The sequence below is a fragment of the Hypomesus nipponensis genome, chromosome 25 (genome assembly GCF_054491055.1).
Source record: "Hypomesus nipponensis isolate SF chromosome 25, ASM5449105v1, whole genome shotgun sequence".
Taxonomy (NCBI): domain Eukaryota; kingdom Metazoa; phylum Chordata; class Actinopteri; order Osmeriformes; family Osmeridae; genus Hypomesus; species Hypomesus nipponensis.
The window spans coordinates 5,917,501-5,943,808 of NC_140385.1; the positions used below are offsets into that span (position 1 = coordinate 5,917,501).

At 51.4% G+C, this 26,308-nt stretch overlaps 1 protein-coding gene across 1 annotated transcript in view; it reads left to right on the forward strand.

Annotated features, from left to right (window-relative positions):
• fgf11a (fibroblast growth factor 11a) overlaps positions 1-23,346 on the forward strand; it is a 43,029-nt gene extending 19,683 nt beyond the window's left edge. Inside the window, exons 2-5 of the mRNA XM_084691354.1 lie at positions 3,558-3,668; positions 12,214-12,317; positions 22,826-23,024; positions 23,216-23,346. Of these exons, the coding sequence (XP_084547480.1) occupies positions 3,558-3,668; positions 12,214-12,317; positions 22,826-23,024; positions 23,216-23,346 (545 nt within the window). The remainder of the gene's footprint in view (positions 1-3,557; positions 3,669-12,213; positions 12,318-22,825; positions 23,025-23,215) is intronic.
• The last annotated feature ends 2,962 nt before the right edge of the window (positions 23,347-26,308 follow it).

A 26,308-nucleotide genomic window follows, 5' to 3' on the forward strand; every position in this document is an offset into this window, starting at 1 on the left:
GCGCAGAGCCCAGCGGGGTTATGGGTAAGCACCGTCTCGCCTCGCCACTCTATCGACGGCGCCCGCCAAGCCATGACGCGCCCCTCCTCTTTTATTTAGTGTGAATCTCTCCTAATGACATAACCGTGTAACCGCTCTGCCTCGACACACACACACACACCCCATCACGCCCGCGCCCTTCAACCCTGTCTTCCTCTTTCCCCCTTCTCTTTTGATCCCCTCTGTTTCTCTTCCACTTTCCCTCCATCACATAACTCTCTCTTGTTCCCTCCCTCCTTCTGCATCTCTCTCTCTCTCTTTCTGTCCCTCTCCTTCCTGTCCCATTGAGCAGAGGTGGGGAATGACTTGGTACTCCCTGCTGATTGGTTGATGCACAACGTTATCCAGCAGGAAACAGCCCACATAGCTCACCGCGGCTGAAAGACAGAGAGGGAGTGAAAAAGGGAGCGTGAAAAAGGGAAGTGTTGAATTGGGACAACATGAGAGGGCTGCAGAACACGGCAGAGAAAACCTAATTAAGAGGACGACAACGATTAAAGCAGAGAGAGAGAGAAGTGAGTGATAGAGAGAGAGAGAGAGCCAGAGAGAGAGAGAGAGAGAGAGAGAGAGAGAGAGAGAGAGCCGGAGAGGTTTGCATGCCAGAGCGGAGCAGTTCCCTGTGGGCATGGTGGGCTGTGACGCCTGGGTGCTTGGCAGGCCGGCCTCACCCCCTCTGCCCCCTGCCAAACCTTCTCCTTGGGAAGTGTCCGCCACTGCCAGCACGTGTATGTCTCTCACACAGGCACGCATTTGCGCACACACACATACGCACACACACACACACATTAGGCTTCAGGGACCGGTGGAGGGAAGGCAGACTGTTGACGGAGGAGTTTGATAAATGTATTCTCATTTTGTTCTGTCTGGTTTTCATTTGAATGTCTTTGGCAGAAGATGGAATTATCCCTCTTTCTCTGTTTGTCTGTCTCTCTCTCTCTCTCTCTCTCTATCTCTCTCTCTCTCACTCTCTCACTCTCTCTCTCTCCCTCTCTCTCTTTCTCTCTCTCTGTCTGTCTGTATCTACATGACCCACACACACACACACACATTTTATTCCCTCAAGTTGGGTGGCACCATTCCCCAGCTCCTGTGCTCTCTTCCTCCGGTTCACCAGGCTGAATGTTCAAACATTCCTGCCCAGCCCCGAGGGCTTGGGCCTGGATCGATGGCTCCCTCCACCCTGCCTCCCCTTGCTGCTGGCCCGGCTGCTGGTGGAGCTGGCTCCACAGCGTTTCACATACAGAAACAGAAACAGGGTCAGGGCAAGGGGCTCGTCACCGCCCATCCAGCCCAGGAGCAGGCACTCATGTTGGGGGGAGCTCTCCTCTGTCTGCCCCCTTGTCCTCTCCAGGACACCCGACCCAAGGCTACTCTGACTGACAGCCCCCTCGGGTTAGGGGGAATACTGTTGCTTTTAACCTTGACTGGTGGATGTGTGTTGTGGACGGGTGGGTCTGCGTGTTCGTGTGTGTACATATGTGTGTGTGTGTGTGTGCGTGTTCTGTTTTATAACACATCGTCACTACGAAGTATGTGCTGTCCAAGCCGGCTGACACGCAAAGGTCGGGCCTGCGCAGTGTGTTCCACAACATGTGATTTAAATAGTCATCTGGGGCTTAATTTGGGATTAGGACTAGGGAAGTGTGGACCGGAGATTACAGATTATACCCATAACGTGGCACTCTTCCGTCTGATGGTAGACCAACTGGGGCAGGCAAGCCGCAACCTTTTATTGGTTGTCTGGACGCCACTCACTTCAGAGGCGTTGACCTCCGCCCCTCGTATTAGCGGACGACATCACTTCATAGGCGCGGCCGCAATGTTGCGTTAACTGGCCCCGCGGTGTCTCTCGGATTCAACAGATGGAAGGAGATCAAATGCAGCGCTATTTCTGCTAATCCCTTCTTGGAGAGGGTCCAGAGAACGTTCCGGACATCTATGAAGTCAAGTGACCCCCCCCCTCCCCCCATAGCCCCTCAGAAATACTCCCCCCCCCTCACACCTCATCCCAGGGGGTGAGTCCCTTTGAAGTGGCCAAGCGCAGTACCACCATGCAGAGCTACACTGTCCCTCCCCTAGTGCATATTTGATGGCGCTCATTAAAGCTTGATCGTGGTGGATGCTTTACCAATCCTCTCTTCTGACACACATCCTGCATCTCCCGAGGTCACGTGACAATTCCCTCATAGTGTCAAATGTGGAAAGAGCCGGAACGCCGCCGCCCCATCACGCCAGCTAGGGTTAGCTGCTTTGGCCCCGGGAAGGGAAGCAGTGCGAGGGGACGTGGCGGACGGTGAGACTCGCTGCACGCTGACTGAAGGATAAACCTGAGTGCTCTGTGCGAAACACAAAGACTTGTTGTTGATGCCAGTGAGCAAGGTAAACACAGTAGCAGATGGTAACTCACGCCATTACACTTTCAACGCCTGACTGACGCTGTTTGTGTTTTCTCAGCCTCTCGTCTTTTCTGCTTTCCCTCTCTCTTTCCCTCTCTCTTTCCCTCTCTCTTTCCTTCTCTCTTTCCCTCTCTCTCTCTCTCTCTCTCTCTCTCTCTCTCTCTCTCTCTCTCTCTCTCTCTCTCTCTCTCTCTCTCTCTCTCTCCTTTTCTCTCTTTCCCTCTTTCTCAATTTCATTCTCCGGTCCAAATGCAAACAGAGTGGAATCGTTTTGAACATCATCCATCTTTGATGAAGCATTCCCTTTGCCAAGCGAGGGGGCACACATTCGCATGCACGCAAACAAACAAACAAACACACACACACACACACATTCTTCACCTCCCTCGCTTCTATGAAAGAAGGTTGTCCCTTTTAGTAAGCAGACACCAAGACACCAAGGTCCCATCAATCCTGTGGAAGGCCGCTGTGGACACTAACACACACACACAGTTTAAATGTTTGAGAAGGTAAATAGCAAGGAACCATCCTGCATTAGGATGAGCCCTGTTCTGAGTATTAATACTGTTAACACGCTCCATCCCACAGGTGCTGCTCTCCCTCCTCTTGTCTCCGCGCTCCTGATTTGTGTCTCAGCCCCTGGTCTCTCTGAGGCTTGGTACAATAGGCACTTCATTTCCTGGGTCCAGATATGTTACAGAAATACATGTTTTCAGCGAAAACAAATCTAACAAATCTAACAAAAGTAAAGGGCAATTATTAACAATATATGCCGTTTATATTGCTTGTAATTGGGATGAAAAACATCTGTTGAGTATTTTAACAAAACATTTTTTGATTATGATGAATTAAAACCCCCAAGATGCTGCGGGTCCACCAGACCCACAAACCCTGTCTGAATAACAAAAATATGAACACCACACAAGGTTTAAAGGTGTGTCATTAACAAGTTGCAACATTTTTTTTGGGGGGGGGGGCAGGACTACCTTCTTAACAGCCACTGTTTCACCTTCAAATATTTGAATCCATTCATGAGAGAGAGAAAGCAACGTGAACTTGTAGGTTATTTTGGGTGAACTGTCCCTTTAAAGGAGTGTGTGTCACCCCATTGTGCCTCTGCAGAGCCGCAGCTGAAAGGCATCGTCACTCGCCTCTACTGCCGACATGGCTTCTACCTCCAGATGCTTCCAGATGGCACCATGGACGGCACAAAGGACGAAAGCAGCTCCTTCTGTAAGTCACACACACACACACAGGCACACACACACACACATACAGGCACAGGCTCACAGGCTTGCTCACATAGATACACAGGCACGCTCACACACACACACACACACACACACACCTTATGAACCTGTCTCTGGTGTCCTCACATAGTCTCACAGAGTCTTTCTCGCTCTCTCACACACGTCCAACTCTCACACCTGTCTGTCTGCCTCTCTCTGCCTCTCTCTGCCTCTGTCTGCCTCTGGCTGCCTCTGGCTGCCTCTGTCTGCCTCTGGCTGCCTCTGGCTGCCTCTGTCTGCCTCTCTCTACCTCTGTCTGCCTCTGGCTGCCTCTGTCTGCCTCTGGCTCCTGACCCTGTCTGTCCATCTGTTCCCACCGTCCAAACTGGAAGAACAACATCCCACTCTGGTGATACTTTCCTGTAAAGGAGACCTTGCTAGAGGGGATATTTCCTGACCCTAGCTCTTCACTGGAAGCCCCCACCCCCTCCATGATGCACTTCCTGCTGGATACCTGCCTCTCCTCCTCCTCCCCCCCTCTCTCCTTTTACCCTCTGTCCCTTTTCTCTTCCTCTCTTTCCCCCTCTCCTCCTGCTCTGTTTCCCTGGCCCTCCCTCTCCCCTCTCCCCCTTCCCTTCCGTCAGCTCCTCCTGCCCCTCCCCCCCCCCCCATAGATGCTTATCACCTAGGTGATTACCAGCCAGAATGTATCCCACAGTCCTCAAGGGTTGCTAGGGCCCCCCTCACTTCCCCATGCGAGAGATCAATAGAATATTATGGGATTTCCCCAAAGTGTTGATGGTGCACTTTAAAGAGAAATACCTTGACTGGAGAAAAAGTCCCGTTGGCAAAATGGCGTATACCCTTGTACCTGCACAGAAAGTCATGAATCAGTACCTGGTAGGATGAAGGTTCTGTGTGCTGCGTTGCTTGTTTAAGCGAAAAGAGACGGAGTCATTAAAGATGAATGTGCTATCAGCATTTATGTAACATCATAGTACTTATCTCAGATGGACCACTGCTGTGACCTGATGATGTCATCAGGTATTCACTTATGTCATGCAATTCCTTTGCTTTTCTCTATCTAAGTGGAAGTAACATAAACAAGTGTTCCGGAACGTTCCAGAATATTACCCTGGCACTACTTTTAAAGTAGTCAAATCTATTTATTGGATTTTCCAGTGATGTATTTCAGTGACATGACACGGTATTGCACTTCACACACTGTCTCAAAACATTGTCAAAGATGAAGCCAATGGGGATAACAGTGACATGGCACATTATGTAATGCACTCCACACACACACACACATTGTGCCCCAGGTTCAGTTGCATAACAACCCCCACCACCCATCCACCCACCCCCACCCCCCAAACACACACACACACACACACACACACACACACCTGCCACTGGTGGCGGTAGCATTCCGTTTGCGGTGTGTCTCAGCTGGAGGTCACCTGACGCCTGTCTGTGAGGAGTTTGAGTTACGGGTGGAATTTTACTACCACTATAATTCCATCAGACCCCCCCATCAGACTGAGCCTAATCTGGAGAGCTGTGTAAAGCATGAAGGCTCAGGGGAGTGGTGTGTATGCGTTCCTGTCTGGATGCGTGTGGAAGTATAGATGTGTAGGTGTGGTGTAGGTGTGTGTGTGTGTAGGTGTGGTGTAGATGTGTGTGTGTGTGTGTAGATGTGTGTGTGTGTAGGTGTGTGTGAAAGTATATGTGTGTGAGGAGGTGTTGGAGAGAGCTGGCAGGTACTACAACTCATAAATTGTTGTGCTTCTCATTGAGCTCAGTATTATTCATTCATGTTGGTCTAGCGGTGCGGGGATCGCTGACTGATTGACATTATTGTAATTGAGTATCAATCTGCGGAGATGGCGCCTAGATTGCTGGGCTCAATGTGCAGAATATTGAATGTGGGGATCGTGTGTGTGCGTGTGTCGAGTGTGAGCCTGTGTAGGAGCGTGTGTAGGTGTGTGTGTGTGTGTGTGTGTGTGTGCAGTAGTCTAGAATACTGTATGTGCAGGAAGCTTTAGCAGCGGTCTGACAGGTTCAGCCTCTAAGCCTCCCTTAGGAAGGACATGTACATCTCTAACAATACCTGGCTGACTGGTTGACTGGCTGTCTGGCTGATTACAGTAGCTGTCTGGCTGACTGGCTGACTGGCTGTCTGGCTGATTACAGTAGCTGTCTGGCTGACTGGTTGACTGGCTGTCTGGCTGATTACAGCAAATGTCTGGCTGGCTGGTTGACTGGCTGTCTGGCTGGCTGTCTGAATAACTGGCTGGGTGGCTGTTTGGCAGGTTGGGTTGCTGGCTGACTGTCTGACTGGCTCTCCTCTCTCCCTCCCTCTTTCTCCTCTCTCCCTCTCTCCTCTCTTCCTCTCTCTCCCTCTCTCCTCTCTCCTCTCTCCTCTCTCCTCTCTCCTCTCTCCTCTCTCCTCTCTCCTCTCTCCTCTCTCCCTCTCTCCTCTCTCTCCTCTCTCCCTCTCTCCCTCTCTTCTCTCTCCTCTCTCCTCTCTCCTCTCTCCTCTCTCCTCTCTCCTCTCTCCTCTCTCCTCTCTCCCTCTCTCCTCTCTCCTCTCTCCTCTCTCCCTCTCTCCTCCCTCTCCTGGATCACCCCTGAATGACTCACCATCTAGGTGAAACCCGTTCCTCTTTCATCCTCACAGGTGCATTGCTTGCATGTGTGTGTGTGTGTGTGTGTGTGTGTGTGTGTGTGTGTGTGTGTGTGTGTGAAGTAATTAGGCACCTCACTGCAGTGTATGCTAGGGAGGGCAGTGAAAAGGCCAAATCAGCAGCAAGTGGGATAGATAATTAAGGGCCCACCAGTCAGATTCATATCTGGGGCCTTGAGCTCCACTGAGTCTAAACACTGACATACACACACTCACAAACACCCTACAAACACAGAACACACACCCGTGCACGTGCACGTGCACACATACACACACACAGACAGAAAACACTACCGGACACACAGACAAAACTCAACACACACAAACACACAGAAACTAAGAAAGTACAGTTGACGAAAGTTAAAGGACACCGGCAGGGATATGTCTAACAGCCCTCCCTCCCTCCCTCCCTCCCTCCCTCCCTCCCTACCTCCCTCCCTCCCTCCCTCCCTCCCTCCCTCCCTCCCTCCCTCCCTCCCTTCCTCCCTTCCTCCCTCCCTCCCTCCCTCCCTCCCTCCCTCCCTCCCTCCCTCCCTCCCTCCCTCCCTCCCTCCCTCCCTCCCTCCCTCCCTCCCTTCCTCCCTCCCTCCCTCCCTCCCTCCCTCCCTCCCTCCCTCTCTGGCAATTAAGTAGAGAGGCCAGTGCTGGCAAGGGGCTGTTGGGCTGGAGGCGTGCCAGGCGTATTACACACTGTGACTGCACGCCTCGCACACTTAATTGGTCATTTTACTAAAGCCGTCCTGTCACATCAATCCCTGCAGACCCAGACCCAGACCCAGACCCAGACCCAGACCCAGACCCAGACCCAGACCCAGACCCAGACCCAGACCAGATGCAGATGCAGACCCAGACCCAGACCCAGACCCAGACCCAGACCCAGACCCAGACCAGATGCAGACCCAGACCCAGACCCAGACCCAGACCCAGACCAGATGCAGACCCAGACCCAGACCCAGACCCAGACCCAGACCCAGACCCAGACCCAGACCAGATGCAGACCCAGACCCAGACCCAGACCCAGACCAGATGCAGACCCAGACCCAGACCCAGACCCAGACCCAGACCCAGACCAGACCCAGACCCAGACCCAGACCCAGACCCAGACCCAGACCCAGACCCAGACCCAAACCCAAACCAGACCCAAACCAGACCCAGACCAGATGCAGATGCAGACCCAGACCCAGACCCAGACCAGATGCAGACCCAGACCCAGACCCAGACCCCGACCAGACCCAGACCCAGACCCAGACCCAGACCCAGACCCAGACCCAGGTGAAGGTGGTGTGGTGCCAAAGGAGCAGCTGGTACAGCAGTGATGACCATTCAATCACTATGTCTGCCCCTACTGGTAGAAGGTCAGAGAGACTAGGTCGGTGGATTGATGGAGGGATGGATGAAGCGATGCATTTCTGGCTGGCTACTGAGATGGATGAGGGGATGAAGGCTGGTTGGATGGATGGATGATGAATCGCTCACTGAGAGCTGAAGGATCGACTCAGGAGAAGCATTGACGGGCAGGCTGGCAGGGAGACTGTTTCCTCCCCTCTCTTATGTCTATCTTTCCCTCCTCTCTTGCCCAGAGCGTTATGCAAACAGGGGGAAGTTCGGTAGGGAGGGGAGGGGGGCAAGTTTTTGGAGGCACCTCTGTGTCCAGCTGGTCAAGCCAGTGTGTGACCGCAGAGATTCGGTTTCGAGGATGTGAACCAAGCCTCGCACACCTGCATGACATACACGCAGGAGGGAGGGGGGGGGGGTGGGGGGAAGGAGGGGTGAACAGGGAGGAGTGCAGTGACTTTGAAGCTGCTGGAGTGGAGAATTCACACAGCCCGCAGACGGGAGTAGAGTACCCGGTGAGAAAACATTGCAAACAGAAAGAAAAAGAGATCCAGCAGAGAGACAGACTGGAAGACAAAGACGGATAGAAACAAATTGATCGGGGCGAGTAAAGAGATCTGAAAATGAGAGAAAGCCGAGGTCCAGACCGTGGAAAGAGAGGTGGGGAGAGAGAGAGAGAGGGTGAGAGAGAGAGAGAGAGAGAGAGAGAGAGAAAGACAAGAGTGAGTGATGGGAGTCGAAAGAGGACGGGTGTCGATAGATTTGACCTCCTTTTGAAATCTCCATCCCTGAGGGAAAAGAGGGTGAGCTAGAGAGAGAGGGAGATTGAGAGAAAGAGGAAAAAATAGAAAAAGAAATTGGCTTTACATCTAACATCGAAAAGCCATAAAGATCGTCAGCTTGATTCGGTTGGATTTCCTGACTTTTATCCCCTCCAATTACAGTCTCCCTTGTTGATGGAGGGGAAGGAAGGGGAGCTGAGTAATCTGTTCTGGGATTGGTCCAGCCTGACCCCCACCCCACACCCCTAACCACCTACGCCCCCCCTCCTCCCTCCCTCACACACACACACACACACACACACACACACACACACACGCACACTCACACACACACACACACACACATCCCCCCCAACAGTCCCAGTCTGACTGTTTGATAACAATCCAAGGCAGACAGTGTAACTGCGAGGCACTTAAAAAGAAGCAGAAGAAGAAGAGAAGCGCTCACGGAAACCAGAAGAAGAAGAAACATGGAGGCATAGTTGAAAGGCATGGAAACGCTTCTCTCTCTCGCCGTCGAGTGAAGACACCGGTGGTGTGGAGGAGGAGGAGGAGCGGGGGAGCGAGAGAGAGAACGTGCCAGGATGAAAGAGCGAGACTGGAAGAGGGGAGAGGCTGAAGAGAAGAAGGGGGTGGGGGGGAGGGTTGAAAGCGAAGAGAGTGATGGAAAGAAGAAGAGAAGCCGCCGGGAAGAAAGGATGTGGAACACGATGGGGCCGGATGAGTGTGGAGGGATGTTCCTCTGGAGCAGGAGGGAGGGACTGGGGGGGGGGGGCAAGACAGAAATGGAGGGAGCGAAGCTCCAACTGAAAGAGAGAACAGAACAAAAGACAGGTTCGGAATCCATTGTGCAAGAGCAGGCTGTGGCAGAGAAGACCCCGTCGTGCTGGAGGAGAGAGGAGATGGACGGATATAAAGCAGGAGGGATTGTCAGAAAAGGGAAAACACTAGGAGAGAGACAAATGGGGGAAGGATATCTGCTGGTCAGTATACCTGACCTATCAAACCCCTCCTGTCCATTCTGAATCTCTCCTTCCCTCCGTCTATCTATATCGCTCCTTCCTTCACTCCCTCCATCTCTCCATCCATCTTTCTGAGGGCGGGACTGAGCCAAGATTTGGCAGCCATCACCAATCCCCTTGTCCCTTTCAGGATCACTGTGGTGACCATAAATGATTGAGAAGCTAGGTCTAGAACGTGTGCAAAGCATAATACAATGAAGTGAGACATACCACTGTACAACAAAGTCCATGACAAAATACAAAATCCCTCGCTCCTTCGCTCACTGCCTAACTGCTCTTCTTCTCCTGTATTTATTGTTGGCGATGATCTCAAGCCTCAAATTGACTCGCAGGACTGATTCGGCAAAGCCGCCTATCTCTGTCCTGTCGCCCCCCCGTCGCCGCCCCGTCGCCCCCACCCCCCCTCCCTCTGCTCTCTCACTCAAAAGACTTAAGATGGATCTAGAGGTCTCCTCCGTGCCACGTTGAAACCTATCGGGGGGGGGGGGTTGAGCGGGTGGATGGGGGGGATGACGACTGGTTCTACCCGCTGGCGGTGGTGTCATCCACACGATTAGCAAGATGCCTTTGATGGAGGGAGGAGGACAAACTCTCTCCCCGCGTCACAGGGTGGGACAGGGGGATGGAGGGATGGAAGGATGGAGGGATGGATTGACACCGAGCTCTATATAAGGAAGTGCACTCAACAGAACGAGAGGAAAAACCCCGGCGTGATGGACAGACAGACAGGAGAAGGGAGGAGAGGAGAAGGGAGGAGAAGAGAGGAGAGGAGAAAGGAGGAGAGGAGAAGGGGGGAGAGGAGAGGAGAGGAGAGGAGAGGAGGGGAGAGGAGAGGAGAGGAGAGGAGAGGAGAGGAGAGGAGAGGAGAGGAGAGGAGAGGAGAGGAGAGGAGAGGAGAGGAGAGGAGAGGAGAGGGAAGGAGAGGAGAGGAGAGGAGAAGAGAAGAGAAGGGAGGAGAGGAGAGGAGAGGAGAGGAGAAGGGAGGAGAGGAGAGGAGAGAAGAGGAGAAGGGAGGAGAGGAGAGAAGAGGGAGAGGAGAAGAGAGGAGGAGGAGAGGGAGAGGAGAGGGAGAGGAGAGGGAGAGGAGAGGGAGAGGAGAGAAGAATGGAGGAGAGGGAGAGGATGAGAGACTAGAGAGAGACTAAACGGGAGACGGGACGAGAACATGAAAGTGGTGCAGACAGACAACATAGGATGCTGCTGCAGCGCCCGGGGTTATTGGGGGTCGTTGACAGCATGGGGGAGTGTGTGTGTGTCTGTCTGAGTGTGTGTGTGTGTGTATGTGTGTGAGGAGGACAATTGTGTGTGTGTGTGTGTGTGTTTGCTATGTGTGTGCTTTGTTCTATTTGTCATCCTGGCTGTGGTCTTCAGTGACACCTTGTTCATTTGCCAAACAGCCTGGTTGGGATTCAGAGATCGATCGAACAAATAGAAGCAATGCCCTGAATGAGAGAGAGAGAGAGAGAGAGAGAGAGAGAGAGGGAGAAACAGAGAGAGAGAGAACCATGGGTGTGAAAGGGTGGAGTAGGAGAAGAGGAAGAAGGAGAGAGAAAGAGAGAGAAAAGAGAGAAGAGAGCTCATTGCAGGGCGGCTCATTCTTTTGGCTGGTGCCGTCCCCTCGTCCCTCTTCCCAGTCTCTGTCTCAGCAGAGAGAGTCTGTAGAAGGTTGTAGAAGGTTGTAGAAGGCTGTAGAAGGTTGTAGAAGGCTGTAGTTGCGTTCATGTCGTCATTGGTGTTGTTATCAAATCTACCCTCTTTTACATCCCATTCCTGGCAACCCCCGCCCTATAAACACTGCTGTTGGGCCGTTGCCCCTTGTCACGATGCCGTCGCCACGGCAGCCAGCCATCGTCACGGCAGCCAGCCATCGTCACGGCACTCAGAGGCGTTGGTTGAAATCGCCTCTCCGCGGTGTCGTGCAGCCGACGGCGGTTTTGTCAATATCGCTCAAGTTAACGTGTCACCAAGTGTACGGCTCCTCGCAGAGGACACGTCAAGACTCACAGTCACAACACACACACGGACACACACACACACACGGACACACACACACACGGACACACACACGGAGACACACACACACGGACACACACACAGAGACACACACACACACAGTCACAGAATTGGAGTTGGCTAAACATGTTTATACCATGCACATAGAAAATATCCCCTGAGGTTCAAAATGGAGGCAAGTCAGTGAGCTGCATTAAGAGGCTTCACTGTTGTTCATGTGCTATCACTTTATCACATTAAATTTGGGTTCCTTTTCCTCTCTCTGTCTCTCACTTTTTTCTAATAAGTCACTGAAAGTAGATTTTTCATCCACAAAAAAATGATTCTGTGTGAAATGTGTTCTAATAACATGTTGTCTTCTGCTCCACAAACTCCGCCCCGCCATCCATCCCTCTCTCTCTCCTCGACCCCGCCCTCCATCCCTTTATCTCTCCTCGACCCACCTCCATCCCTTTATCTCTCCTCGACCCCACCTCCATCCCTCTATCTCTCCTCGACCCCGCCCTCCTCCCTCTCTCTCTCCTCGACCCCGCCCTCCTCCCTCTCTCTCTCTCCTCGACCCCGCCCCACGCTCCTCCCTCTCTCTCTCCTCAACCCCGCCCCGCCCTCCTCCCTCTCTCTCTCCTCGACCCCGCCCCACGCTCACCCCTCCTCCCTCTCTCTCTCCTCGACCCCGCCCCACACTCACCCCTCCTTTGGTCCGCTCTACAGTGCAGTTCAACTTGATTCCTGTGGGGCTGAGGATCGTGGCCATCCAGAGTACCAAGACAGGTCTCTACATCGCCATGAACAGTGAGGGTTACCTCTACGCCTCGGTGAGCCCTGGAACACACTGCCTGCCAACAAACACCACCACCACTCACATCCATCAGTGAGTGACGACTGAGTGAGAGAGCGAGTGAGTGAGTGAGTGAGTGAGTGAGTGAGTGAGTGGGAGAGTGAGAGCGTGAGAGAGTGAGTGAGTGAGATAGTGGGAGAGAGAGTGTGTGAGAGAGAGAGAGAGAGAGAGAGAGAGAGGGAGAGAGAGAGAGAGGGAGAAAGAGAGGGAGAGAGCAGGAGAGAGCGGGAGAGAGCGGGAGAGAGCGGGAGAGAGCGGGAGAGAGTGGGAGAGTGGGAGAGAGAGATTTGGAGAGTGAGTGAATGAGTAAGAGAGAGACAGGCAGAGAGAGTGAGTGAGCGTGTGAGAGTGTGAGCGAGAGAGCATTGCCTCCAGTGAGAAACGTACTGTAAGAGGCAGATGAACCGGTGACTCTTAAAAACAGGAAAAACTTTGTGACACTGTTCATACCAAACCGTGTTCGCTCACAAGAGCCCCATTAGTGTGCTCCCTATCTGGAGAAACAAAGGAAAGAAGTTAGAGAGAGAGAGAGAGAGAGAGAGAGAGAGAGAGAGAGAGAGAGAGAGAGCAAGAGAGAGAGAGAGAGAGAGAGAGAGCGAGAGAGCGAGAGAGCGAGAGAGCGAGAGAGCGAGAGAGAAAGAGAAAGAGCGGGAGAGAGAGAGAGAGAGAGAGAGAGAGAGAGAGAGAGAGAGAGAGCAAGAGAGAAAGAGAGAGAGAGGATCTGGATCATGTAAAGGAGGTAGAGAGGTGCTCCTTCAGCTCAGTGAGGGGCTAGGACGGTGTTAGAGGCTGTTTGAAGTAGATGTGAGTGTTCTTCAAAGTCCACATGCTGCCTGCTTGCAAACTAAAGTTTAAAAAAAAATACGTAGAGAGGATTGGTGGCAACGTTTTTTTCTCTTAGTTAAATATCTTGCCTTACCACAACAGTCACAACACACACACACACACACACACACACACATACAATGTAGCCCTTAAAAACACAATAATAAATATCGAGGAAGACAAACTCATACACACAAACACACACACCCAAATAAGCATACACAAGAACATGCCCACTCCCACATACACACACACACACACACTCATGCAAAAACACACACACATACACAGTGGGTGTGCAGTTGAGTGTTGGATCTACTTAACCAGGCCTCCTGACAGAAAAAAGGTGACCCATTTTCACAGGGGGAAGAGCCACAGAAACAAAGAGAAAGAAAATCCCCTTTGAGAGGAGCAGAGGGAAGGAGAGAATGTTTTTATAGTGTGAAAAGGGGTTCACCTCAGACTACCTGGAAGCTTTGGGGGGGTGGGAGTGTCTGTGTGTGTTTGTGTCCTCCTTCAAATGTATCCGAGCACAGTAAACACAGAGCTGAAATTGAACATATGGAATTGGCACCTGTGAGTGCACACACACACACACACACACACACACTGACATACACACACACACACTCACACGCATACCACCTTAAGGCCAGGTTGGAGGAGGTCTAAGCAGGCTAGATATAAAAGCTAGTGTGACATCAGAAAGGTGTACAGGTTCAAAAGGACTTTGGGAGGCTTTGATGTCTGTAACTTTGACAGATCTCTGACACACACAAACTGATCCAGACCAAGCAAAGCTGCTCTGGATTGAGAATGATGCCAGACACACACACACACACACAGACAAGACCTCGCACAACCTCGTCTCAAGGCTCAAGGTTCATCCAAACGTTGTGCGGTATTTCTAGAATTTTTATGTGTGTGAGTGTGTTCTGTTATGTCAAAGTCTCCTAAATACCTCCCTGTTCACTTCCCTATCCTCTCTCTCTCTCTCTCTCTCTCTCTCTCTCTCTCTCTCTCTCTCTCTCTCTCTCTCTCTCTCTCTCTCTGTCTCTCTCTGTGTCTCTGTGTTTCTCTCTGTCTGCCTGTCTCTCTGTCTGTCTGTCTCTCTCTTTCTCTCTCTCACACACACAGACATGTTGTCGGGCCAGTCTCTCTGCATTAATTATTCGTGTCACTGTGATGGACAAACCCAACATGCTGTCGTTATGTTCTCCTCTGAGGCCACACACACACACATACACACACTACTCAATGCCAGCAACACACACTTGCCTTTATCCACAACTATTCCTGGCTTGTTTTGAGCAGAGTAACACTTTGGTTCTTCAGCCCAGTGTGGAGTTAAAGAGGTAAACATGGATGTAATTGAAGAGAAAGAGCTCTACTGTTATTCAGCAGAGTGTGGACTTACCCCAGGACTGAGAGAGGTTCAATCTCCCCACTCGATCCATGCCAGCCTGTATTTAGGGATCACTCAAGTAGCACTTTTCTCTGCACTTAACAGGGGGGAGAGAGAGAGAGAGAGAGAGAGAGAGAGAGAGAGAGAGAGAGAGAGAGCATGAGGGAGGTACAGAGAGGGAAGGGGAGAGAGGAAGGGAGGGAGGGAGAAAAAAAAGGGAGGGAGGGAGGGAGGGAGAAAAACAGAGAGAGGGGGAAGAGTTGAGAGGGGAGGGAAACAGAGGGAGATGGGGTGAGCGAGGGAAAGAGAAAGGAAGTTCACCTAAGGCAATTGAAAGGAAGAAACTACATCAAAAGTTACAGCACAGTATGTGCACTAGTACGCACACACACACTACGTATTCACACACTTTAAATTACTTGAAGAAAAACATAATTTCCAGTGGCTGACTAGGCACTGAACAGAGACTTCTATAGATATCGAATATGGAAAGATATACGGTGATATACCTTTAGAATATGGACAGATATTTAGAAAATACATACAAATGTCCTGTTAAACAATTTAAATATATATAGAAAGAGAAAGAAAGCGAGAGGGACAACTCTTCCTCCTCTCCTTTCTCAATCTTTCCTGATTTCTCTCTCTCTCTTTCTTGCTCATTCCTTCTTCTTCCCATCCCTCCCATTCGTCTTCCTTTCAGACATCTGGCTTTCCTCTTTCACCTATCACCCTCCCTCCCACTTTCCCACCCTTTTTCTTGTGTTCTTTACAGAGCATCCCTCTCCTGCTAACCCTCATCCCTCGTTCGTGTTCCATCCTACCATACGTTCTCTCCCCCTCTGTACCTTGTGTCTCCCCTCTGTGTCCTCCTCCTCCTCCTCCTCCTCCTCCTCCTCCTCCTCCTCCTCCTCCTCCTCCTCCTCCTCCTCCTCCTCCTCCCCCCTCTGTCTCCATGCTGCTTTTCCCATCTCCCCCGGCTCTTGTTCCCCTTTCTCTCTCTCTCTCTCTCTCTCTCTCTCTCTCTCTCTCTCTCTCTCTCTCTCTCTCTCTCTCCACCCTCACCCCCCCCACTCCTCCTCAGACAGAGGAGAGACAGAGGACTGTTGTGTTCCCCTGTGCAGTGTCAGTCCTGAGGGAACCACAGGTTAACTCAGAGGGAACCTCCTTGTCACTGGACCGGTGTCTAAAACGGTGTGTGTGCTGAGCTGAGCCGGGCGGGGTCGGGCCACCTGTAGGTGACTTCTGGAAATTGCTTTCTGATAAAAATAGTGTTCAGGCTGGGCCTGGCCCACTTTGTTGTGTTCTGGTAAACCCTCCTGGGTGAGAAGGGGGACGGATGGAGCGATGGAGGGAGGGATGGAGGGGAATGAAACTGCACACACTCGCATGGATACGCACACACACACACACACACACCGCACGTCTATTCACACACCCTCCCTGACACACACACACACACTTTTGTCTGAGCAGTTATACTGGTACACGCACACACACACACACACACAAGCCTGTTCACACACCCTCCCTAATACACACACATACTGTAGGGCAGGGATAAACAAACTGACAGAGACAGGGAGACATAATTGGGCCAGGTATTATCAGACAGGCAGCCAAACTGGCCAGCTCTCTCTCTCTCTTTTTTCCTCTCTCTCCTCCCCCCCCCACCCTCTCTCTCTCTTTCTCTCTCTTTCTCTCCCTCTCTCTCTCTCTCTCTCTCTCCCATTACCCAACACTTGAAAGTTGGACAAAGTAAAGTTTCAACAGTGAGATGACATTGTAAGCTTATGCAATTCTGAAAAGCGAACAGAACTGTAACATTAGCAGAGCAAAGAGAGAGAGAGACAGAGAGAGAGAGAGAGAGAGAGAGAGAGAGAGAGAGAGAGAGAGAGAGAGAGATGGGTGAAGGAGGAATATAATCTGCACGGTGGTTGCTGGCCTCATTGAGTCCTGTTCGTCTCCCTTCCCTCCCGTCCTCCTTGCCCTCTCTTCATCTCCTCCTCTTCCTCCTCCTCCTCTTCCTCCTCCTCCTGTTCTCCCTTGGGAACCTAGTGAGAGCCTGGGCTGCCCCACTAGATAGGAATCACCTGCAGTCAACAAAAATGAGGGAGAGAGAGACGGCGAGAGAGAAAGAGGGAGGGAGAGGGATGCAGAATAATAGAGCAAAATGGGGAAGGAAGGAAGGCAGATAGGGAAAAAGGGCGTGAGGGGGGACACACAGGCGGGGGAGGGAGGGAGGGAGGGAGGGAGGGAGGGAGGGAGGGAGGGAGGGAGGGAGGGAGGGAGGGAGGGAGGGAGGGAGGGAGGGAGGGAGGGAGGGAGGGAGGGAGGGAGGGAGGGAGGGAGGGAGGGAGGGAGGGAGGGAGGGAGGGAGGGAGGGAGGGGAGGAGTCACTCCCCCTCCTTCATGTGCGGCAGTTAGCCGGCTAGGTAACCCAGTGGTGCTGCAGCATGGTAGAGTTATGGGCCCTTCCCAGATAGTGTCTACTCAGAGCCTGCTAGGTCACGCCACGCATCCTGATCAGCACCAACAACCCATAAACACACACACATACACATCAATGCTGGACCATGTGCAGGTACACACCCACACACACGCACGTACGCTCAATGTACATTACCACTGTCTGCTGGTCTACTAGGCGGTCTGAGTGTCTATCTGTGTGTCTCTGTGTGCACGTGTCTCCAGTGCATATAAGTATGCATGTGTGTGTGTGTGTGTGTGTGTACTCCCTCTGGGCACCTGTGTGTTTGCCGCAGTGCCACAGTTGTGAGCAGGTCACAGCGTAGCTGTCACGGTGTAGAGACAGGACATCCTGGGAATGACACGCCTTGCTGCTCTCAGACATGGAGCCAATGGGGACACTGTGTGTGTGTGTGTGAGCACCCTAGTAGTCAGTGTGTGTTCGCAAACATTCACTTTTGCTAAGCAGTGTGTTTAACAGTGTTAGAGCATGTGTAATAGACACATAGACTACTTGGCTGTTTGCTCACCTTTCCTGGGAGGATTCTACACATGTGGCATGCAGGTTAAAGGTTGGAGGGCGCACACACACACACACACACACCCTTGGTCCTCAGCACGCAGTTCCTGACAACTGAGGTAATTAGTCAACAGCAGGCCCTGCAGGGATGGCCATACACACACACACACACACACATATGCACACACACACTCTTCCCTCCATCCCTCTCTGTTGACCTTCCCCACCCCTCATCGAATCAGAAAACACTTGTCTCTTTTTCATGGAGTCAGCACTTACTCTCTCCTCTTTTCCCTTTATTCCAAGCCGTGTTTCGCTCACTCTCTCCTTCTGTCCATCCTTCCCCTCCCTGCACCCCCCCCCCACCCCCCAAAACTGACCTAGCAGCAAAGGCATGCGGACACACGTGGGGAGAGGCAGAGAGAGAGAGATTCAGACAGAGAGGTACAGAGGGAGAGAGAGAGAGAAAGATAGAGAGACAGAGACAGAGAGAGAGAGAGAGAGAGACAGAGAGAGAGAGAGAGAGAGAGAGAGAGAGAGAGAGAGAGAGAGAGAGAGAGAGAGAGAGAGAGACAGAGAGAGAGAGAGAGAGAGAGAGAGAGAGAGAGAAAGAGAGAGAGAGAGAGAGAGAGAGAGAGAGAGAAAGGTAGGGTAGCACTGGTTCCCTTTGGAAACTCCCCAAACGCCCAGCAAGGGTCTGGCAGTCAAGGTGAGAGGTAGAGGACAACCCCCCTCCCTCTCCCCCTCCCTCTCCACCCCCTCGTGAGCCCGCCTGTACCCTCTCCAGCTGTTCTCTGCACAGGTTGTGTGTCAGTCTGTGTGTGTGTGTGCGCGTACGTGTGTGCCTTTGCAGGCGTCCCTAAGTCTATCACTTGCTAATCCAAGGGTGTTTGTGCTTTGTGCTCCAGTGTGCCTTCCTTTCGTGGTGTCACTCTGGAGCCACTGTGCTAGGCCCCGGGGTGCCCGTGTAGAGTGTTGTCCCCGGAGGAGCCCTCAGCATCCATCTGGACTGATCAAAACGCCAGCTGATCTCATCTCAGCTCCAACGTTGTCGAGAAGTCGTCCGAGGAGCAGTCGTAGCGCTCCGACACAAGCATGACACAGTCAGACACACGTCTGTCCCATTGACAACATGCATTTGTCCCTGCGGGAGTCGATGAGTGTCGCTGAATTAAACCCAGGATTAACCTCTGGTTGGCCGATCCAGGCTTGTAAGGGGTTTTAGCTTCTGCATGCTCGGCTGCCTGCATATGTGGCGTGGCCAATCAAAGTGTAATCCTGGGTTTTTCTGCACTAATGCCTATTGACTTTTCACAGAGGTCTTACATGAAATCAATTCTCCAGTTGACTGAATCGAGAGCTCAGTGGTTAACGTCAGCGTAACAGCACTGCCTGGAGAAGAAATGTGTGCGTGTGTGTGTGTGTGTGTGTGTGTGACATAGGTGTCAATGAATGGAAATCAACGGTTCCATTCAGGTGTGAATGGGCACAGGCACCGGGATTCAAAGTTGCTCACACACACACACACACACACATCCTTGCTTTCAACCTTGCTCCAAGTCTTTTTTCAGTTTCCTCATCCTTACTTCGCACCATATCACACCACACCCTTTTCTCTCTGCATCCCTCCCTTCTCTCTCTTCTCTTCTTCCCTGTGTCTCTCGCCCCCTCCCTCTCTGGCTCAGTGGGAGTGAGTAATGATGGAGGAGAGAGATCCATCCGTCACTCCAGGCACCTGTGTGTGTGTGTGTGTGGTGTGTGTGTGTGGTGTGTGTGTGTTCTCTACACATTTACACCCCCTCCCAACCTCCTCTGATGGAAGAGGGATCTGTCATGTCTGCCTGTCACAACGAGCGACACGCATGAGTGGCCAGACAGGACACGCCCACCCTGGCTGGCTGGCCCCGCCTCCTGTCCTAGTCTGTGGGCTACTCTTTGAAGCTGAATTTCTTTCTCTCTCTCTCCCTCTCTCTTTCGACTCTCAGTTGCTGTCGCACCATCTTTCCTTCCCTCACTCCCACTATGACAGTGCGTGTCAGTGGACATGGAGCAAAAACACCGTAGGGGAGAACATGGATGAAATGACAGCCCAGACCGTGGGCCCACCATCGGGGTCGGTGCCTCTGTCTTTGAGCCCGCTGGAACTGGTCAACTGGGGAGGGGAGACTCTCTCACGTGGGGATGAAGCTTAGTTGAGTTGATGCAGGTGGATGATCATCAGCGACGTGGAAACAGTGAAGGAGGGCCGAGGCAGACTGTGGATTTGAGCACCCCCTACTGGCATTGAGATGAACTGCAAGCACACAAATGTTACAGTCGTGTTTCCAGTCTGATACATTAACCGGACAACAGTTGATGTATGATTTTCGGCTGACACAGATGACATACAACATAGAGAGGACTTAGAAACAAATCCAAAAACATTGTAGCGGTCGACTATTGTCACTGGAAGTATATTCACTACACGAGCCAATTCAGTACATTTGAGACTTAACCAACATCTTCTCATAGCCTAGAGAACCACTGAATAAGTAAGCAAAGGCCAGCCCTCTCTCTGACCTCCATATTGAAACACCATCCATCAATAGGTTAGCATGAAGCCAACCTGAACGAACACTATACGATCAATAGGAACCAAAATGACATCAGACTGGGGAGAGCGGAGAACAGAGTTAGAGGACGGAGCGCGGGTGAAGGATCTGGCCTCTGATTGGTGGGTGAGGTGGCGCTGTCATTGGTGTGAATGTCGTCTTCGTCTCTGAGGCTGTTATCCTATTAAGTTGCATCTGTGATGTCACACTGAGTTGATGGAATCAGGTGGAAGTGTTTGTGTGTGTATGTGTGTACACAGTTTACCTCTTTACGTGTGCGTTCCTGGTCCTACAGTGTGTTTGTCAGAGAGAGAGAGAGAGAGAGAGAGAGAGAGAGAGAGAGAGAGAGAGAGAGAGAGAGAGAGAGAGAGAGAGAGAGAGAGAGAGAGAGAGAGAGAGAGAGAGAGAGTATATTTGTACATGGGAGAGTGTGTGTGAGGTGTATATTTTCATTCAGACTGTCACAAACAGTGACAGAACACTTCCAGCTTTTGGGTTCTACGTTGGTGTAAAAACGATTCCAATCTCCTGCTCAGGTTTGAGCTCATTCCAGCTGGGCCATCCATTCTAGGCATGTACTCCTTCCAGAAGCTTCTCTTCCACACACCCTCCCCCATATTTTCCTCCATCTATGTATTATCCACACACCCCTTCCCCTCAGTCCCCCTTCACCCTCACCCCCCTTTCCCCTCAGCCCCCCCTTCCCCCTCACCCCCCCTTCCCCCTCATCCCCCTACCCCTCCCCCTCCGGCAGTAAGGACAGTCTTCATTAATTGATAGTCCCTGGAGAAGAAGGTGTTTGAACAGTGACGGACCCCAAGGGTCCTTAGTGTTTAATGGAGAGGGGTGACCGGTGCACGCTCGCACACACACACACACACACACACACAGACACTTACACACACTTACGCACACACACACAGACACTTACACACACTTACGCACACACACACAGACACTTACACACACTTACGCGCACACACACACACGGGGCGCTAATTGCAGTCTGATGGAGAGACTCTACAGGGGAGCTATGGCTTCTAGGGGACTCTGGCGGGTTGAAAATGACATAAGTGTGTCTGTGTGCATGGGGCATATGCTAACACACACACACACACACACATGCAGAGCACACAACTCGCAGACGCACGCACGACACACATCCTCTTTCGATCTCGTGCACACACAGACGTGGACGCACCTCCTTTTTGCTCGTTCTTGTAATTCTGATGGGAACAACCATTTCATTCGTTTAATGAACCCCATTAGCAAGCTGGGCTTCGTGTCTACAGAGAGCACAGAGGGTGCGCTCTGCCATGTGTGTGTGTTTGGCTAGGAGAGATATCCCACATATTGTACCTGGTGCTGGGAGGGGATATACTGTAGCTGGAAGCCTATAAACACAGCACACACACAAACGCACACCCATGTGCAAACATTCCGAGGGTGATTAGGGTGGTTCTGTTTTAGTGAAAGCATGGCTAATGTTAAAATTCAGCCTGTTCATTTCCTGGAAGACTAAGACTTTATCTGGCTCTGCTATCAGTACAAAACCAACGGGTGAATTAAGGTAAATTAATGTGTACTTAAGGGATGGTAATTGTCTCCGTGTAATTAGCCATGTAGGTGAGTCATGATGGATACTGGCAAAGCAGCCTGCTGCATTTCCTAGTCCTGATGAGGGAATGAACAGAGAGAGAGCAAAGATGAGAGGAGGAGGTGGAGGAGGAGGAGAAGAGTAAACTCCTTATTCAGGTCTTTTTCTGTTCACCAGTCACATCAAGGCTCCAAATCAATCCTGCAAATTGGTTTGTTCCTTGACAAGGTTACCAAATGACGAGGGGGGTAGAGAGAGAGAGAGAGAGAGAGAGAGAGAGAGAGAGAGAGAGAGAGAGAGAGAGAGAGAAGAGAGAGAGAGAGAGAGAAAGAGAGAGAGAGAGAGAGAGAGAGAGAGAGAGAGAGAGAGAGAGAGAGAGAGAACACAAGATCGGGAGAGAGATGTTCAGTGGCTGACATCTTGTCAGAAGCAGAGTGTGCGTGCGTGATATGAGTAGGAAGGGGGCCAACGATTTGGCCGTTAAACTGGGGAGAAGGTGAAGGATGCTGTTGATGGTTGGTTGTTACTGGAAACAGAATGGGTAAATTATGTCATCTGAGCTTGCAAACCATTCTGTCCAAGTGGTAAAATAGGTGTTTGTGTGTGTGTAGGTGTGTGTGTGTGTGGGGGGGGGGGGGGGTGAGCGTGAATGTTACGACACAAGGGAAGACATATAGCCTGTGTGTGTAGGTATGTGCGTGTGAGAAAGTGTGTGTGTGTGTGTTCATTTTCCATTGTGTGCACAGCAGACACAGATGCTCCTCTAACCCTGTCATCATGAAATGTGAGCTCCATTTCCCAGTCTTCCCAGCTGAGACTATGGAATTGAAAAAGAAATATATAAATAAAAGGAATAAATAAAAATGGTCAGCCGTCCCAATCTGTTATTCTTCACCGCTGACCCAGAGTGTGTGTGTGTGTGGGTGTGTGCACGCAACTGTGTGTGCTCTCCTCAACTGCCCCAGAGTAGGCACGCGTGTGTGTGTGTGTGTGTGTGTATGAACCCCGCCCCCTCCCCATGTGACCATGTGTGTGTGTGCTCCCTTCCCTAACTGTCAGTGTTTTCTCTCTTGTCCAGGAACACTTCACGCCGGAGTGTAAGTTTAAGGAGTCTGTGTTTGAGAACTACTACGTGACCTACTCGTCCCTCCTGTACCGACAGACCCAGTCGGGCCGGGCCTGGTACATCGGTATCAACCGGGACGGCCAGGTCATGAAGGGGAACCGGGTGAAAAAGACCAAGGGCGCCGCCCACTTCCTGCCCAAGCTCATCGAAGGTAGCGCTCCGTTTCCTTGTCAACAGAGTCAGGGAGGAGGTCGGGGGGGTTCTGAAGACCCGTTGGTTTAGAACTGATATCAACATCGGGACACAGGAAATGCAAGCCTTCGAGATGTTAAGTTTTCTCTCTTTCCTCCCCTGCATCCCCCCCCTCCCCCCTCCCCCCCCCCCCCCCCCCACCACACACAGTGGCGATGTACAGGGAACCTTCGCTGCACGATGTGGCCGCGCAGAGCCCGCCGCGGAAGGCACCCAAGACCTCCGACTCGCCTGTGCACCAGAACGGCAAGAAGGACCTGCCCAAAACCCAAACCTCCTAGCACTCACAGACACGGGGAGGGGGGCGGGGGGCGGGGGAGGGGGGCGGGGGAGGGGGGCGGGGGGCGGGGTTAAGGGCATGGAGTCTGGAGACACCCATGTAAAAACACATACATAGGGGGGTGCCTGGAGGGTTGAAAAAGAAAAAAAAAGGATTCTACCTGGCAAAGGCTTCAGCGTGGAACCTGTGAGAACTCCATTTCCCAGAGTGTCCTGGTGAATTGGGATATATTCTGCCTGACCCTTCTTTCGGTGCCCCCACCCCTCCCTCTCCCAAACCCTCACCACCCAATGCAACCCCCTCCCTCTCCACTATTTCAGTCTTGGAATTTAGAGCAATAAATAAACAGAGCGAGACAGAGAGAGACGGGTGGTGCATCGTGGGAGTATGTTCCGGACGCATCGATTCCACCAATCCACCTTGAGCAGGACATCAACACCTGACCTCATCAGGATCATCTGTCCTATCAGCTCAACCTCAACAACCAACACGTCTTCCTGTTTTCCTACCAAGGGTGTCACGGTCAAATGTGTCCCACTTGCACCACCGAGTAGCACATAGATGGCGCCTATTCCCCCAGGTTCCTCAATAACACGAGGTTGTCAGAGACCCGCACAGCCTTGTTCCCTAAGCATCTGGTACCCTGTCTTCTCCCTATGTCAGACCCTCTGAGATATGGCCCCCGGTTACCCATGTGTGTGTGTGTGTTTTTTTTCTTCTTCTCTCTTTTCTTTCACCTTTGGTGCAATTTGATTGGTCTGTGACATGGAGTCAATTTTCCCCTTGACAGCACAGGAATCCCCTGCTCTTCCACTGGAGCCATTAACAGGGGCTCTTGCTGATCAAAATCTCCTGACCCTTAAAGAGTCTATTTACACACACATTCATTCACCATCATCCCCACTGCCCCCCCACACACACACACGCTGTATACCCCCACACACACGCATGCTCATAAACACATCCACTTGCGAACACGCACAAAACCACTCACAAGACTTTGACCACACACACACGCACACTCTCGCATACAGACACACACACGCTCCCACACACTTGGCCAGCCAGAAGGATGATTGTGTCCTGGTATTGAGGAATGATGAGGATATCATCTAGGAGATCACCATCTCTTTTGTCTGCGTGGGTTATGATGACACAGCTTTCACTGTGTGTGTGTGTGTGTGTCAGCGCGTGCGTGTGTGTCAGCGCGTGTGTGTGTGTTTGTGTGTTTGTGTGTCCAGCCCTGCATCACACCATGCTATCCTGACACCATCATTATTTCTAGGTGGGGCCTCGAGCCAGGAAGATCCATGTAACTACCAATCGGAGTCAGTCGCTACACATTTCTAATGTCTCCACAACACATTTCAGGCCAATCACGAGTTGTTTTAAGAGGGCTAACAAACCCGTCAGCAACGCGGGTTCACCGTGTAACATCCTAGATATTCTTACTTTATAATCGGACTTTGTAGGATGCTAACCAAGCATCCTTCCAGAGTGAGAAGTGTTTAACACTCAGTATGCACAGTCTCTCCATCACTGGTCGTAGTGTATTACAGTACTACCAGTCTTTAGTTCTTATGCAATATTCAAGGAATTGAAGCCTTCACAACTGAACGTAATAACAGTTCTCCTAACAATAGTTCTCCTTTTTCTTGTCTTTCTGTCTGTCCCCCTAACCTCTCACATTTATCAATCTATGACAGGTGCAGTCTGTAGATGTTGTTGTAGAATGATACCAAAGTGATATGATTCTGGTTCCTGCACGCAGAAACAGGATGACTATGTAGATTGACAACAAGCATGCAGCCACTTACTCAAAAAGCAGTGCAATAATGTTCAATTTTATTTGGAAATTGTATATATTTTGGAGACATATGAAAAGCTGTTTGTGACTCGTAGAGAACTGAGAAAAGGGGAGGTTTCACTGGAGCGTGTGCTTCCAGACTCAGGAGTGACGGCTTGGGGAGAATTAAGATGGCTTCCGTACATTGCGAACCGGATAATCCCAAATGAGATACTGACACAAAGGCTTCCCTCGCTTCTCTTTCCACACACACACACACACACACAAATGCACATACACCCACCCACAAATAGACATACTCACATACGCACTAGGCCTCTCTATCCTACTTACAAGTATCACTGCACACATACACACAGTTTGTCTTTCTTATTTCTTCCATCCTGCTTTGACACATAATCCTCCTTATGCCTGGCACCTGAGGGTATAATACAAGCACCAGATAACCCTATAAACAAGAGAGGAAGGAATCCCACAGTGGGGAGACCCTGGAGGCCCTGCAACACCCCATCCCCCCCCCCCACACACACACACACACGCACACACACACACACACATCCCAAAACATCTGAGGGCTGTCCCATTTGGTGAGAGTGAACTGAGATGACTCGCTGATATGGAGTTTGGGGTTTACAGCTTCTGTCACAGACAGCTGAAATACGGGGAAGCCAATTACGGTCTGTGCTGAAGCAGATAGTGTCCAGGATGCTTGTCCAGCAGGATGTGGTGCTCCAGTGCTGTGGGTGGGCGATCACATGTTGGCTCGCGGCGATACCTTACTACAATCCCATCCGAGAATCTCACAGACTAACTGTGAAACCAACAAACAGTTCATCTGTCTCGCCCGAAGACATTTCGTTTGCCTGTAAAAAAAAAAAAAAAAGACCAACATGATAGGGTCACATGGCTTCTCTGAGAATGCGTTTGCGGGTGCGTTTCAGCTTGGCGCTGGTCAGAAGTCCTCCAGGACTCCTGGAGGTTAACACGCTGAGGCTAAATACAGTATGACTGCCTCCAGGATCCATCTGTCTATCCACCAACCAGATTAACACTTCCTTATTCTGGCCGTGACAAATGACTCCAATTAACCAATCAAATTGGGTTTAAGTTTGATGGGTTGTTCGGGGACCCCCCGGGGTCCCAGAGCCTATAGCTC